This window comes from Mastigoproctus giganteus, chromosome 2 (assembly GCF_048544385.1).
Source record: "Mastigoproctus giganteus isolate SK-2022 chromosome 2, ASM4854438v1, whole genome shotgun sequence".
NCBI classification, from domain to species: Eukaryota; Metazoa; Arthropoda; class Arachnida; order Uropygi; family Thelyphonidae; genus Mastigoproctus; species Mastigoproctus giganteus.
The window spans coordinates 170,951,133-170,967,633 of NC_143576.1; the positions used below are offsets into that span (position 1 = coordinate 170,951,133).

The window sequence follows — 16,501 nt, forward strand, 5'->3', positions numbered from 1 at the left end:
GTTGCAGGGGTCCTCACAGTTCTTGAGCAACCGGACCGGGGCCTTTCATCAATTCTCTGTTCATTGTACCTATCAATTGCCCTGCAAACAAATTTTCGGCTTATTCCAAGTGGTTTCAGAAGTTTGAAAACTGTAGGTGCATCATATCCTGTATTATGAAGACCTATGACAGTAGTCCTGTTTTTTTATCACCCCATTCCATTTTCACTGGCTTCCTTTACTAGTTGATGATACCTGTTAAAGAAAACCATACATTAGTACTACACATGATGCAAAACACACAGCTCTGTGATATCATTTTCTATTTTTAAGGGAGCCTTACTTTTGTGACAGTATTTATGGCAGTACTGTTTATAGCTGTAAAGGCAAACCAAAGTTTGCATCATAATGAGTTGAAATAAACAGCACTTCTCCATACAAAGAAGTACTGCTATGTATTCTTAATGAGATGGACTATTTCGGATATTATTGTCCCTTCATTAGTGGATAACTAGGCATCCTCAGTGCAAGAGCTGACCCCGCTATGGTAAGTTTCCAAAAGATTTGAGTTAAATACTATAGTTTAAAAGTTTACTCTAAACTTATATGAATTAAGATCAACATCCTTTGACACCTCTCATATTGTGGAAATTTGTCATAACTGGGTTATCAGCTGTATTACATTGAGGGATGCCTAGTATCCTATAAACAGTCTCTGGGTGATGATATTCACTGAGAATAAATAGCAATATGCTTCTTTTTATGGGTAATTCAAAGGATGATAATGGGGCAACTAATGATTTTCTTCACAATATGAAATGTGTATGTGAACATAAAGTGATGAATGATGCATATGCACTACAACAGTTACTACATACCTTCTGTAGCTTGAAGTTTTATAGCTAAAAAATTATATGGATTTAATTTTACTGAACTTTTTTTGTGTATAATGATATAACTAATTTTATTTAAACTAAAAATATCAGTTATATCATTGTACAATCAACTGGTTCATTAAAGCTTGCTTTAAAGCCTCATTTATGAAACATATATATAATGTAAATTAAATTGAGAGTAATATTAAAAAAGAAGGAATGGAAAATGTAAGAGGTAGCATTAGCATACTCCAACAAAAAATGTTACCAAAGTATAATAATGTACATAAAATTAAAGTAAAACAGTAAAAAGGAAAAGTGCTGTGAAAAAGTGAAAACTACAGAAATCAGAAAATAGAGAACAAATTGTTTCATTTACCTGTTCTCTATTTTTGATAGTTTAATATTTTTACATGGCCTAGTACCTTTAGCATGATTATTTCACATTATTTGGCCACCTTGGCATTATCAGGAAGGCACTGGTCTAAATTTATTCTTTATTGGACATTAAACTCACGGCACATTTGCCTTTTATTTAAAATAATCTAAATTTTTTTATGTATTCTCTCCACTATATTCCTTTTTCTTAAATTTTTGGAACTCCTTTGTAAAGAATTTTTTCTATTCCCTTATATTTTTTTCAAATTCTAATTGATTTTTGTAGTTTTCAGTGCTTTTCCTTTTTACTGTTCTACCTTAATTTTACTTACATTTCTCACACACACACACACTATACCAGAAAGAGCCTTCTTTTGGCGGGTTTTGTTTTTGCATTTGTAGTGCTGCTGTAAAGAGTCAATTTTGCTAACTACTTCCAAAAGGTTCATCGGTATTACAACATCTCAATCTTTTTCCATTGGTGAGTTCTTCTGGTTCAGTGTTTGGTTGCCGAGCATCAGTCAAGTTAATTCATGTAATGAATGAATTTTGTACGTGAACTTGAAGTTTGTAAGCATCATTTCAAGACTTCTGGAAAGTACTTTATAACCCCATTCTCCCAGATTATAAAGCTCCCAAGTTCCTGGTTGAGAATGCCTGTTGTATATTCATTAAAAACACACACGATACATATAAATGATCTTCGGATAACAGAAACTATTTCAGCTTTCATAACCAGTAAAAAAAAAAAAAAACATCGGTTTCATTTATATATTAACTAGGAATTAATTTATTTAATATGATGATTTTTCAAAATTTATGGACAGACTGTAGAATCATTACTTTTCCAACCTAATACCTCATTTTTATTATGTTCTTTCAACCATACTATTAAAGGATTAAAATATTCCAGTATTGGCTTGGCGTCAATTCTGTCAGTAGTTCCTCTAGTTATAATCTCCATAACCCTCTGCCAAGGCACTGAGCCACCGAGTTTTAATCCTTCACTGAAATGAAAATCAAATGAAATGGAAATTAAAGTGTAATGCTAGTTTAAATAAAATGATTGTTAAAATTTAATGGAAATAATGATAACAAGAATTAAAAATATTTAAATATAAAGACCTAACATTTAACTGTTTTCATTTCTAGCAGTTATTATTATCTTGGATTATAGTTATCTAAAATGTATAGACCACATTAGTGTGAATTATCATATCCATTAAAGGATGTGCTAAGTCAGGCTAATATGGCCTATTGTGTAGTTGCATAACATTTTTTGAATATTTTTTTCCTTTATTTTTATTTTAAATTAATCATGTTCTATGTTTGGCAATGATTTTTACTGATATTGTTTTTGATTATGGAATAGAAAAAATGTTAAATTAATGTTGTATTATAAGAATAAATGGAGCCATTACCATTAGTAAAGGCACATGATGGAAGAAAGCAAGCTTATATAGCATCAGCCAAAAAAACAAAACAAAAACACAACCCTTCTCATTTCACCCATCCACTCGGTCCAAATGTTTGTCTAGTTGTGCCTTGAATCTATTTACGCTATCAACTTCTACGACAGATGGAAGTTTGTTCCAGCAATCAACTACCCGCTGGCTAAATGTAAACTTCCGCACATCTATCCTTCAACTGACTTTCCTCAATTTGAATTTATGCCCTCTCAGGTGATTATTCTGAGCATGAGGAAGAATCCCATCAGCATTAAGCATGCTCAAACCATTCAAGGCTTTATACACCTCAATCAGATCACCTCACAGGTGCCTAGTTTCCAGACACTGTAATTTGCAAAACTTAAGCCTTTTTTCGTAAGAGCAACCCTTTGTTTCATTCACTAATCTTGTTGCCCTTCTCTGTACTCGTTCCAGCAGCTCTACATCCTTCTTAAAATGAGGCCTTCAGACCTGTATACGGTATTCATGGTGTGGCCTGACCATTACTTTATAGAAGGGGATAATCACCTCCTTATCCCTGCTAGAAAAATTCCTGTATGTCACTGACAAGATGCCATGAGCTACTCTTGCAGACCATCTGCACTGCTCAGAAAACTTCATATTTGACTGCACAATTACCCCAAGGTCATTTTCATTCTCTACCACTGTCAGTGTAGTACCACAGAGTTGATATGTTACTCTGGGTTACTGCTTCCCATATGCAGTACTTTACATTTGTCAATGTTAAACTTCAGTTGCCACTTCTCAGCCCATCTGCTCAATTTTTCTAGATCTTGTTGCAGTAGCATACTGTCATTAGTGTCATTAACAACCCTGCTGGCCTTCATATCGTCTGCGAACTTGAACATTAAGCCTGATATACCATCATCAATATCATTAATAAATACAGAAAACAACAATGGACCCAATACTGAACCCTGGTGGACTCCATGAAGAGCAGTGTCCATTGATTACCACTCTGTCTTCTCCCACTCAAACATCCTTTTATCTATAGCAGCATTTTCCTTGGAGCAGCATGGAAGACTGCTCTAAGCAGTCTTCCATGTGCAACAGTATCAAAAGTATGTCTAAGATCCAAATATATATCAAAATTATTCTTTGCATCAAGTTCCTTTGTGAGCACATCATAGTATCCAATCAAATTGGTCAGGCAAGACTTCCCCTTAACAAACCCATGCTGTGTCTGAGCTAAAACTGAAGTCTTGTCTAGATGATCCTGCAGTGCTTCTTTAACTAGTGCTTCCATTAATTTCCCTGGAACAGAAGTTAAATTAACAGGTCTGTAATTACCTGTGTCGCCCTTTGATCCTCCTTTGTGAATTGGGGTTACATTGCACATCTCCAGTCCATGGGTACTTCCACCGAGTCCAAGGAAGCTCTCATAATTATGGCTAAGGGTTTACTTACTGCCTTTGCTGCCTCCTTTAATATAACTAGATAGATCCCATCCACCTCAGGTGCCTTATGTTTATCTTCAACAATTTCTCCTCCAGTTTGCTCTCAGTTATTACAAAATCATCTAGCTCACTGCCAGAGTTTAATTCACCTCTGGCATTCCCCTCCCTGAATAATTCCTGTGTGAATGTAGATGCAAAATGCTCATTTAGTTTGTTAGCTACCTGAGCAGGATCATCAACAGTTAATGCCTTCGCCTGCCTAACCTCCTTTGCGACTTGGTTACAGACCAGATTATATCTATCATAGGCTTCCATGTCACCTGTTAATTTATATGTATCCCGTGCATTTTTCTTCTCTGCCACATGTCTCATCATCTGACATCCATTTAGGCCTAAACCTTGATCAATATTTCTTAGTTGGTATGAAAAGTCTAGTAGCTTCCAAGATTAATTCTTTGAATGCTTCCCATTTTGAATTTGCTGTTGGTAACATCATTAGTTGGTCCCACCATATAGAATTTAAATGTTATCTCAGACCACCGTAGTCACCTTTGCGAAAGCAAAAACCCTTCCATTTTCCCCTGATGCTAGCTAAGTAAATCCAACTTCAGCACACTGATCACTGCCACCTAGTGGTTCCTTTATCTGCAGATTCTTAAATATGAAGAATCACTACTGATAATCAGGTCAAGAGTATTACTCCCTCTAGTTGCCTCCTGAACATGTTTCTGTAGAAAACAATCATCCAATAAATCCACAAAAGCTTTGCTAGTGTGCGAGGGACCAATCCACAAATTCCAGTCAATATCTGGGAAATTAAAATCCCCCATTATAAGACACTGATTTGCTGGCCCACTCTACTTCTCTGTACAGCTGTTTATTATACTAATCAGAGTCATTAGGCCTATTACATACTCCTACTCTCAATTTTGCTTTCCCAGTGCTTATGTCACACCACACTGACTCTACACTGCACTGTCCATCCATGTTGACTGGCTGTGCTTCCATGGATTTTGTTTCTTAATAGCATAACCCCTCCTCCCTTCCTATCCTTCCTCTACACATTGTACTCCCCAAATTCCAGTTCTGCATTCCTTATATCTGGGACACCATGTCTCTGATATCCCAACAATATCTGCCTTTGATGTTTTGACCAACACCTCAAATTCATCAAATTTATTTACCAATCTCCTAGCATTAGTGTACACGCAAGTATACATGCACCTATTCTGATTCTGAGTTACCCTAACACAGCCCATGTATTTACTTGTTCCGCAATCACTTCCAGCAGTCCCCTGGGATCCCCTGCACCTTGTTTTCGAGGTTGCTGCTCATTCCAATAGAAGCAGTGCAGGAATCACTTCCACCTCTGCAAGCGGCTACTGTTAATCTGTTAGTCCGTGTATCCCCCCCAAGCTAGCAGTTTTATTTACATATAAAAAAAAAAATAACTGATAAACTTTGTAAAATACAAACACACTTTACAAGCTAGAATTATTTTAAATTTGGCACTTTCAGTGTGTAATTCTTTAAATTCTGTCTTAGATAGTATGAAGAGGAAAACATATTGAGGTACTCTCTTATTTTTTTACAAATATTAATTTCTGTATACATATATATTTAACAAAAAAAAAAAAAAAAAATTTACATTTTCAATTCCAGAAATATTAAGAAAGCTATGTGGCAAATATAATTAAAGACAAATGTATCAATGATTACATTTGTCTTTAAGAATCTGTGTAAAAAGGGGAGACATTTCTCTTATTATCGAGCGCTTGCAGAAATACATATTCTTTAAAGTTTTCACAACTAGCAAAATTTAAAATTCACAGATAATATAAGTCTTAATTCTCACAACAGAACAAATTTGCCTTTGCACGAGTTGTGCCCTATTTTCACTATTTTCAAACATAAACGGTTAATCAGCCATTCATTTAAAAGGTGAGGCTGCTGTGACAGTTTCGGGACTAACCGGTCCATCATTAGATAGGAGGTTGTCTGTAGTGTCAACATACAGAACAGTTGTAAAGAAGTTGTTTGATGTGAGTTTCCACAGTAGATGAAATCAGAGATTTCAAAGTTGTAATATAGCTAAAACTATCTGTTTTATTTATGGCTGACAATTGATTGCCATAGGATGAGATGTCTAAACATGTTATGCTTTGTCACAGTGTGCTTTGTTGTCACAAACTCAAACAATAAACATAATTGGATATATTTTGAATATATGGTACTCAAAATGCCATAAAAAAAATCATACTTATTAAGGGAACCTTAATCAGTATGATTTTATAGACTTACTATTTTATAGACAAGATTTACTCTTGTCTTTTTTTTTTTTATATTCATATATGAGAATCCCCTATTCTCACTCATAACACCCTTTGCTAGTACCTCCTTGTAATCAGCTTTCGTCCATCTTACCCCATCAGTGGTTTGGTAACATATTCTCTTATAATGTTCATACAAATCAGATTCATGTGACTGTCTGTACTTTTATTATACTTAGTTTCTTTTGCTAAATTAAATTAAACTCTTAAACTTCACCTATTATCCATTTTGGCATCTTTGTTTACAGAACTTGACTAAGAATACATTTGTGGCCCTTGAATATCATAGCATACAGTAGTCTCTCCTGTAAATGAGCACAAGAAATATCTCACTTCATTATAGTTCTCTCTCTTGAAATTGAAGCCCTTGCACTTACCTCTCCCCACATAGGTTTCTTTAGATACAACCCATTTTATTTATTGTCAGTGCCTGTGATTGGTTCTCCCACTGTAAAGTTTTTGATATAGTTTGACTCCTTAATCAGAACCAAATCTAGGATATAGTCCCTTGAACATGTTGGGATAGCTAGTTATTGTCCAGTTTGTTCAAAAAACTGTTTCCAATCTATAAAAGGTAGTTTAAAGCCATCCATAATGAGACAATTGTACATATTAGCCCATTCTGTTATGCTCCTCTGAGTTATTTGGCCTGTAACATATTCTACCATTATCTTTCCTTTAATGCAAGTCATTTCACACCACACTGTCAACATGCACATTACCCCGATAGACTGAGAGAACACTGTGACCATCTTCAGTCAGTTTTTGTTCAGAGGTATCACTTTCCATTTCCCACTGTCCTGTTCACAAAATATTCATTCAAATAAAATTCACCTTGTATTTCTGATATGGAGAATTTCATTGTGATCCTTCGATTTGCAAATGTCACATTCATATTGAAGATATAAAATGATCGGTATATGAAAAAAAAAAAAAAAAAAGAGAAAAATTTTATATCTTATTTCACTATTAAAACCAATGATTTCTGAAAAACAGCAGGGTATAAGAGTTATTTCGTACCTCAGAATTTTTCCTGCTTCCTTTGATTTGTAGATGTCACATTTATATAGAGGACCTGAATAGCAAGCTGCTTCACATAAGCTTTTATGAAACTGGAACTGTATGATGAAACTGATAAAATATCTGAAAAAAAAAAAAAAAAAAACAGTATTAAATGAACAGGACAATGAGCTATTAATGGACTTAGCATCATATTTATCATTAGTAGGGACACATGATGCAAAAAAGCAAGCTTATATAGTGTCAGCTATATACCCTTCCTGTTTCACCCATCTATTCACTACAAAAGTTTGTCAAGTTCAGCCTTGAATTTATTTAAGCTGTCAACTTCCACAATGACAGATGTCTTTGGCAGTGTTTGCCATGAATATCGTAGCATGTAACCAGTAGTGCAAAAGAATAGTAGGGTTTTAATTGTAATAAATAAGTAGATTGAAGGTTTTAATCGCTTTTTGGGCAACATATAGTAGGAGTAGTGGCATGTAATGCAAGAAAGCAAGTGTATGAGCTTATGCAGCATCAGCCAAAAAAAAAAAATCACACCTTTCCCTCCAAATGCCTGTCCAGTTCCTCCTTAAATTTATTTAACCTATCAACTTCCACAACAACAGATGGAAGTTTGTTCCAGCAATTAACCACCCGCTGGCTAAAGGCGAATTTCCACACATCTATTCTACATCTGTCTTTTCTTAATTTGAATTTATGCCCCCGTAGGTTCGTAATCTGAACAAGTGGAAGGATCCCATCAGAATTCAGCGTGCTCAACCCATTCAAGGCCTTTTGTATCTTTTGTATTTACCTAAGGATATAATTAAAGTAACACTGTGATCGTTATTGTATAGCATAATACGTATCACTGCATTAACTTAGTATAGTATTGTATAGTCAAGTATATTATAGTATAGTATTGTCAATTAATCATTGTAAATTAATGAAATCGTATTTAAATGGAAATCATGCCCCATACTAGAGCAGCAAAAGCAACATGCACAAAGTAGCAGGACTGCTGTGGCTCGGGGGAGAACCAAAGGGGGCGATTCTCCAATGCATCACAGCCTAAACTTGTGAAATGTTTGCATATCTTTCTGGAACAGGATATGATCTAAGCAAGGAGGCTGTCTTTGTGTGTGCTATGTGCACAGAGTCAAGAAATTATGTGCCAACTCAGTGTTCTGATGAGAGTTTGAAGACTAGGGTAGATGCCCTCAAAGGAATTAAAATGGGGAGTCCATCAAGCCCTCAGCTGCTCAACTCAATGCCAGAGCTCACTCTTGTGCATCAGGCAACAGGGCAGAATGTGCTGGTCCCACAGGAGCTAGTTATTGTCAGTGACTGCTGTCAGGGAGATAGGAAATATATTGTGCAAAAAAACGATAAGTGGAACAGGACCAGGTTATGTCTGCCAAGGGCAACAGTTGATGACATTGTAGAATGGATATCATCTTTTAAGGGAACAAAGAGTGATATTGTTGTATGTGTTGGCACTAATGACATTATAAGTAGATCTGCAGACTTACTTAACAAATACAGGTCAATATTGAAAAAAGTCACGGGTTAGGGTTAAATATGAAAGTGTCCGCAATTCTGCCCACACACGATAAGAAGGGAGTATATCATGGGAGCCTTGTCAATCAATTTGGCCCTGGAGAGATTGTGCAAGGCTCATGGGGTAGAATTTTTTTTAGCGTGCTCTGTGCTTGTTAACAGGAGCGACTGCTTCTACAGGGACGGGGTACACTTAAATAGAAAGGGTGCAAGAATATTTGCTGATGCTATCAAGGCAGCATTAGGTGGGTCGGAAAACTGCTAGCTTGGGGGGGGATTTCACAGACTAAAAATTAACAGTGGACGAAGGCAGAGGCAAAAGTGATCCTTGCACTGCTTCTATTAGAATAAGCAGCAGCTTGGAAAGCAAGGTGCTGGGGATTTCCAGGACTGCTGGGAGTCATCGTGGAACAAGTAAATATAGAATAAGAATAAGTAGCTAAGAATAAGAACAGATGCATGTATACTTCATGTACATCAATGCTAGAAGTATAGTTAATAAATTTGATGAGTTTGAAGTGATTGTCAAGACATCAAAGGCAGATATTGCTGGGATATCAGAGACATGGTGTCACACAGATATAAGGAATGCGGAATTGTAAAATTTGGGGAGTACAATGTGTACAGGAAGGATAGAAAGGGAGGAGGGGTCATGCTATTAGTTAAACACAAAATCCAGTTGACATGGATGAACAGTGCAGTATTGAGTCAGTTTGGTTATCTTATTTTTCCAAAAGACAAAGGAAAAAAACAGAGATGCTAACTTCTTAATCACTTGAAGAATATAATATCATATAAACACACACACACACACACAAAATCATATGAGTGGTTCCGAAAAGTAAGGTAACACATTTTTTTTCTTAATAATGATGAAAGAGAATGAGATGAAACATGGTGGACACAGACAGACAGCATTAATAACATTCAAAAAGACCGCCAGTGCAGTGTTGCGGTACTGTCGCCTCACAGTAGATTCCAGTTGCAAAATGGTGGCTACCATGCGAGTGTGGTCCAAAACAGGTGTTCGTGAAGTTAATTGCTTTTTGCAAGAAAAAGGGTCTTCAACAAGTGATATTGAAGATCGACATCAGGCAGGCCTTCATCGAGTAAGACAGAAGACAACATTTCACACATTAAGGGCATCGTTCTTGAAAACATGCCAGGTGGGAAGGAGCAGCAGTGCATAGCACACGCTTCTTGATTAGACTGGGGTTCGAGCCCGTCACCACCAAATACGGAGAATGCGGAAAGGTCAGGGAATGACCATCGCATATCCCGGAGCAATATGGCCTTAGTTGCTAATGCTCCTAAAAACCAAAACAACAACAACTTGAAAACAGGTGAGTGAAATTTCACAAATAGTGAACATGAGTGAGTCAACTGTTCACGATGTCCTTGGCTTTCAAAAAGGTGTGCTACCACTGGGTGCCTCGACAATTGTCAGAGGAGGACAAAGTAAAACGCATGGGGATGTTTCTGGAGAACCTGTTGTGATACAGTGACAAAGGAGAGGATTTTCTCACTCGCATAGTCACAGCAGATGAAATGTGGGTTCATCACTTTACCCTGGAGAGCAAACAAGACTCCATGACCTGGAATCATCCACAATCTCCTGTGCGCAAAAAATTCAAAACTGTTCCCAGTGTCCGAAAAGTCATGGCCACAGTGTTCTGGAATCGCCAAAGCATTCTGTTGGTGGATTTTCTGTTGGTTGCTGAAGGGAAGGAACAATCAATGCACAGCTTTACTGAGCAACATTGGAAAAACGGAAAGCCAACATTTGACGCAAACGACCAGGACTCCTGACAAGCAGTGTGATTTTGTTGCACGACAACACAACTCTGCACACTGCCCACACCACTTGTGAGTAGTTGCGCCATAATCGTTGGGAAACTGTCACATCCCCCCCCCCCAATACAGCCCAGACTTAGCGCCTTCAGAATTTCATTTGTTCGGCCCTCTGAAAAAACACCTTTCAGGAAAGCATTACACCACGGATGAGGAATTCATCAGGCAGTGCGATGTTGGTTACTGCATGTGGGCATGGACTTCTTCAGCACTGGTATTGATAAACTGATCCATTGTTGGGACAAGTGATTCAATAAAACTGGAGATTTTGTGGAGAAGTAGTGCATGTTCACTTATTTCTTGGTGTGTAATTTCAGCTTCGTATTATTAAACATCATCGAGAGAAAAAATGTGTTTACCTTACTTTTCGGAAATCCCTCGTATATATGTTATTTTCATTTTTGAACAAACTTATAATTTTTATGTCAGCAGTAATTTCATGAAAATTGTCTAGAATGACTGCAAAAACTGGACAAAATAAATCCGCCTATAAGATACATACACAAGAGTTTAGTACTAACCAAAAGATACATTAGTAAATAAAAGAAATTGTCTTTACAACCTGTATTATCCTCTTATCATACTCTTCCCACAGCAAATAATAGATTACACTGAAAGGTTTGACACGGTAGAAAACTGGAATGTAAAGAGTGCAATAAATAATTATTAAGAACATACTCATTTTATACTGCATTAAGATTTGAAAGAAATTTTAGAAGTACTTATGAAACTCCAACAAAGCTTGCTGAAATAGTCTTATCTACTTTGAGCTAGTGCTTTTGAAGGTTACTAGATTAGGATAAAAGTTAAATAAGACAAAGAAGGATATTTTTTCTGTTGGGATCTCATCTTATCAGGAACCACAAGGCATTGGCATAAAAAAAAAGGGGGGGGGGATGTAGGATTTCCATAGGACTGAGCTGTATGCTATGAAATAATCATATGAAACAACTTTACCAAGTTGAGACTGAAACACCAAATGAATACTCTTAATGAGAAAAATTAAGAATATTGCAAACAGGATTATAGGGAAAAAATTAAAATAAATGAAACAAACCTGTAATAAAAGACTGAAGCCTGAATATTATATTCACCAGCTCAGCTAGAAATTGAAACAAAAAATAATTCTAAAGAAGTCAAAAATAAACCTGGATATTCCTGAATAGCTATCACTGGTAGATGTTAACAATGAAATTACTGAACCAGAATTAAAGGCTATGGTATTAGCTATAGTTTGCTTAATAAAAGTTGACTAAGCAAAATATCCATCCAATCTTTTTACTTTTACTTTAACCTTTTTAGGATTAACAGTTATTGAGAAGGAAAATTATGTAAGGGCAAAGCAGAAAGCCTACTTTGCTGGATAATGAGGAAACTAACAATATGGGTTACCCTGCTTGGAGAACCCACCCTTCACCAGCTAACTGCTTGAGAAAGACTTCAGATAAGTTCCTTACATCATTAAGATCTGAATCTGAACTTTACCAAATGGGCAGAAGCGACAGTCACTATTCTATCAGAGAAGCTACTTTTGCAGATAAGTTCCATTCATTTGAGTCTGTGATTCTTTAAAATAAACGTTGAAGGAATGTAAAGTATGAAGAGATGAAAAGACTGCTCATCAAAACAAACTAAAATAAGCAGAGAGAGAGAGAATCCCTAAGATTTTATATTCGTGTCCTGCTAGCTTTTGTCTCTTCAACTAATGAGAATATAACTCCCTTGTTCATTTTATTGAGTCCCCCTTCAGGACTTTATACATCTCAATTAGGTTTCCCCTTAAGTTGTCTAGTTTACTAAGTTTTGCTGTGTATGCCATTCTTAGTGCCCCTAACTAATATGGCTGCCTTTCTTTGAATCCACTTTAGAATCTTTGTCTTTTTTTTTTTTTTTTTTGTATGGCCAACAGACCTGTATACAATATTGAAAGTGTATTTCATCATCGTCTTATACAGTGTTTCAAAAATGGTCAATAATTTAAAGGTATAAAGTACAAATTAAAATAAGCAAAATAGTCCCAGTGAACATTGGGCCGCAAATTAACTGTTTGAGATAATGCACATTTTCTGTTAAGATCTGCTACTGACTATGGCAGCACTAGTTTAGCAAAAAGCTGTGAATCCTTTTGCTAAGGTGGTTTTATTAAACATAAGGTAATACATTTTTAGTTTTTTGGTTTCAACACCACAGGATTTTACAGATGTTACACGCTACAGAATGTTCTTTCTAACACCCTTTCCTCAACATCAGGTGTTATGCTTCTGGGCCTACCAGCTCTCACTCCATGTGCGAAGCACCCATGTTCTCTAAGGCACTGATGTACCCTGATGAATGTGCACCTATTGAGCTGCCTTTGGCAGAGAAATGCTTCTTGGTACAAACGTGCAGCCTCGAGTGCACTGCCATTGGCTTTACCATACATGAAGTGCATATTCACATACTCTTCGTTTGTGTAAACTCTTTCCATTGGCGCCACCATAGCCGGGTGGGCAGGAGCAGCAGTGCTTCTTGATTAGACCGGGGTTCGAGCCCGTGACCACCAAATACGGAGGATGTGGAAAGGTCAGGGAATGACCACCACATATCCCTGGAGCAATATGGCCTTAGTTGCTAATGCTCCTAAAAAAAAAAAAAAAAAAAAAAACAAAGCAAAAAAAAAAAACAAAGCAAAAAAAAAAAACACCAAAGCAAAAAAAAAAAAAAAAAACTCTTTCCATGTTGACTATCCTTTGACAAGTACTAGTATGTCTGCTATGTCTCAGAGCATTGAGAGAGGGAGAAACTGAGAGAATGAGCATAACCTAACCTAAACAAACAAGTCAGCGGTGGATCCCAACTCTGTATAGTTCTCCTTGTCAGTGGTGGATCCCAACTAGAAATGTGCAATATCTTGAAAACGATTCACTTAAGGACCCATGTTTACTAGGCTTTTATTGCATATTGTAGTCTGTACAGTTCACCTTTAAATTATTGACCATCACTTTTGAAACACCCTGTATAGAGAGACAATGACATCCTTATTATTTGGCAGCAGTGTGCGTAGCACATGCTTCTTGATTAGACCGGGGTTCAAGCCCGTCACCACCAAATACGGAGGATGCGGAAAGATCAGGGAATGACCACCGCATATTCCCGGAGCAATATGGCCTTAGTTGCTAATGCTCCTAAAAACCAAAAAATAACAAATAATAATAACCTTATTATTTGAAATGTCCTATAAATCAGTGGCATTGTTAATGGTATGAGTGTCACATTTTGACACCACTCTTTTTTTTTTGTGGGGGGGGGGTGCTTAATAATCATTCTACTCACTCAAGAGTAATTCACAAAGTTTTCCAAGATAATTTTTTGAAACAAATTTGAAAAATCTCTATTTAATAGTATATGACCCTTAAAATGGCAATGTTATGTATATGATTTTATGCCATAGTCCATAAAGGATTTGGTAATCTTGAAATATACACCTGATCCATAAAAGTGATATTCTTTCAAGAAGTTTCCAATAATGTTAAGCAGATTATTAAATTACCTGATATAAGATATGTCAGCAACAATGTGATATTTAGCTCCAGGATCAAAATCCTCCTCTGTTCTTTTTATGGGAGGACAGATGCCTTGATATTTTAACCTTAAAGTGAAAAAAAATAAATAAATAAAAATGAAACAAAAAAACAGGAGGATTAAATGATATTTTATCAAGGTAATAATTTAGTTTTAAAAGAAACTCGAACAAATCGATCAGAATTATCTTTAACCCATGAGAATGTACATAGGATGCTCATCAGTCTCAATTTTTTGTTGCCCTTTTGCACTGTAATTCTAGTAACATTACATACCTTTGAAGAAAATGTTTTGTGTCCAATTTCTATTAAAATTTTAAGAAATCTCAACTGAATAGGCTAAAAATGACCAAGTACAACTAACATATTCAAGTGTAACTGCTTAAGTTTTATTGGCAGTGCCTAGCACTTTATGCAAAGCTGCTAACGTTTGACTTTTGAGGAGGTTAACTGTAAGCAGAAGGGAAACCAGGAGACTTTTTTTTGCCAAAACAGTTTTTTTAAAAGTCACTGCATTAGAAATTAAATTTCACTGAAAATACATCTTTTATATTAAAATACACCATAGGAATTGCTTTATTAGTTACAGTATGCTCTCAAACATTAGCTTAGCTAGGATTTTTCTGTCTGTGAATTTATGTTTTGATTGTTACACATCTTATTATGATTGCTTGAAAAAACATACTGTTACAGACTTTGACCTCTTCCGAAATGCCGAATCAAATTTTGTTTATAACAATGGTACTAGTGTTTAGACTTGGCTGTCAAGGTCACTTCTAAAGCTTTACCAGAAAGAGATCTGAACTCAGTTTTTTTTTGTCACCTGGCTGAATATTCTCATACTCAGTGCTGCCAAGGAATTAATTGTTAAAATGTAAAGCATGACTTGGGATAATTTGTTATTTTCAAACTTTCTTGTGCACTTTTCAGGTCACCAACCAAGGATCACTGTACATCGATTCTTTATCTTTAGTGATATTGAGAAGTACTGGAAATCTCTATTTTTTTTGTAAAATTGATTCATTTCAATTTGGCTCGAAAATTTTTTCTACAAATAGTGCTATTGGATGATGAAATATTTATCCAAGTATTTATATTTCAGTTAAAATTAAATAATATTTAACTTAACATTTTTGAAAACTCAGTGACTTGTTATCTATAAATTCTGTTTGGAGCCTGCATACTTTTCAATGATGTAAAGAAACAGGTTTGGTCTTAGGAATTCATGATAGAAAGTCAACTGACCTCCAAACTAAGTCAAAAATTTACCAAATTTATTTCTAAAGTCATACAGTTTCTGCTATAAGTGTATTAAATATTTTTGTAATACTTAACTGGGTCATACTGGCACACAAGTCACCTCGACTGCACAATATTGGTAGAACTGCACTAATGGTTTTTACCACATGTATAAACACTTGTGGTAAAGTTTTCTGAAAATGTGGTGTACTATTGATCAGTTCATCATCATCCATCAACCTGTTTTGATGTTCATGATGTGTCTGTACTTGTTTCTTCCCCCCCCCCATAATTGTGATTGACACAAAAGGAAAGAGTCTACTAATTTACTGACAGGAGAGGGCAATATATACTTTTTTAATATATTTCTAGCCGATCAGCAAGGCAGTTTAGAGAGGTTGCCAGCCTTTGTTATTCATTAATAAAAATAAGAAGAAATTCAGAGAAGTTTTAAAAAATTTTAATTTTGATTTTTTAATGCAGTTTTACTATTTTTTTGCAAAAATAAAAAGGTGAAAAAAAAAAAAAAACTGTTATATAAAAATATACAGAAATTCTATGTTACAAACTGTTACAGTGGCAAAATGGAAAAGGGAATCAGAGTCATGATTGGAAACTGAGTCAAAAAGAGAAATTTTCCATTGTAAATTTGGAGTCTGTTGGCAGCTATACTTTATGCTACGGGAAATAATTCATATAGCAAGTATATCACTAGACCATTTTATGTTAGTCAAACTAAACTAGGCTTGTGCATGATTGACTTATTATTCATACCACTATTGGTTTTTATACTGACCACTTGCTACTGTCAGTTAAGCTGTGGGATTTTTTATTTATTTTACAGAAATTATTTTTAAT

General features: G+C 35.6%; 1 protein-coding gene across 1 annotated transcript in view; it reads right to left on the reverse strand.

The window, feature by feature from the left end:
* Window positions 1-2,022: 2,022 nt before the first annotated feature.
* LOC150089747 (angiotensin-converting enzyme-like) overlaps window positions 2,023-16,501 on the reverse strand; it is a 118,190-nt gene continuing 103,711 nt past the window's right edge. Inside the window, 3 exon segments of the mRNA XM_090389642.1 lie at window positions 2,023-2,239; window positions 7,449-7,571; window positions 14,374-14,472. Of these exon segments, the coding sequence (XP_090245768.1) occupies window positions 2,023-2,239; window positions 7,449-7,571; window positions 14,374-14,472 (439 nt within the window).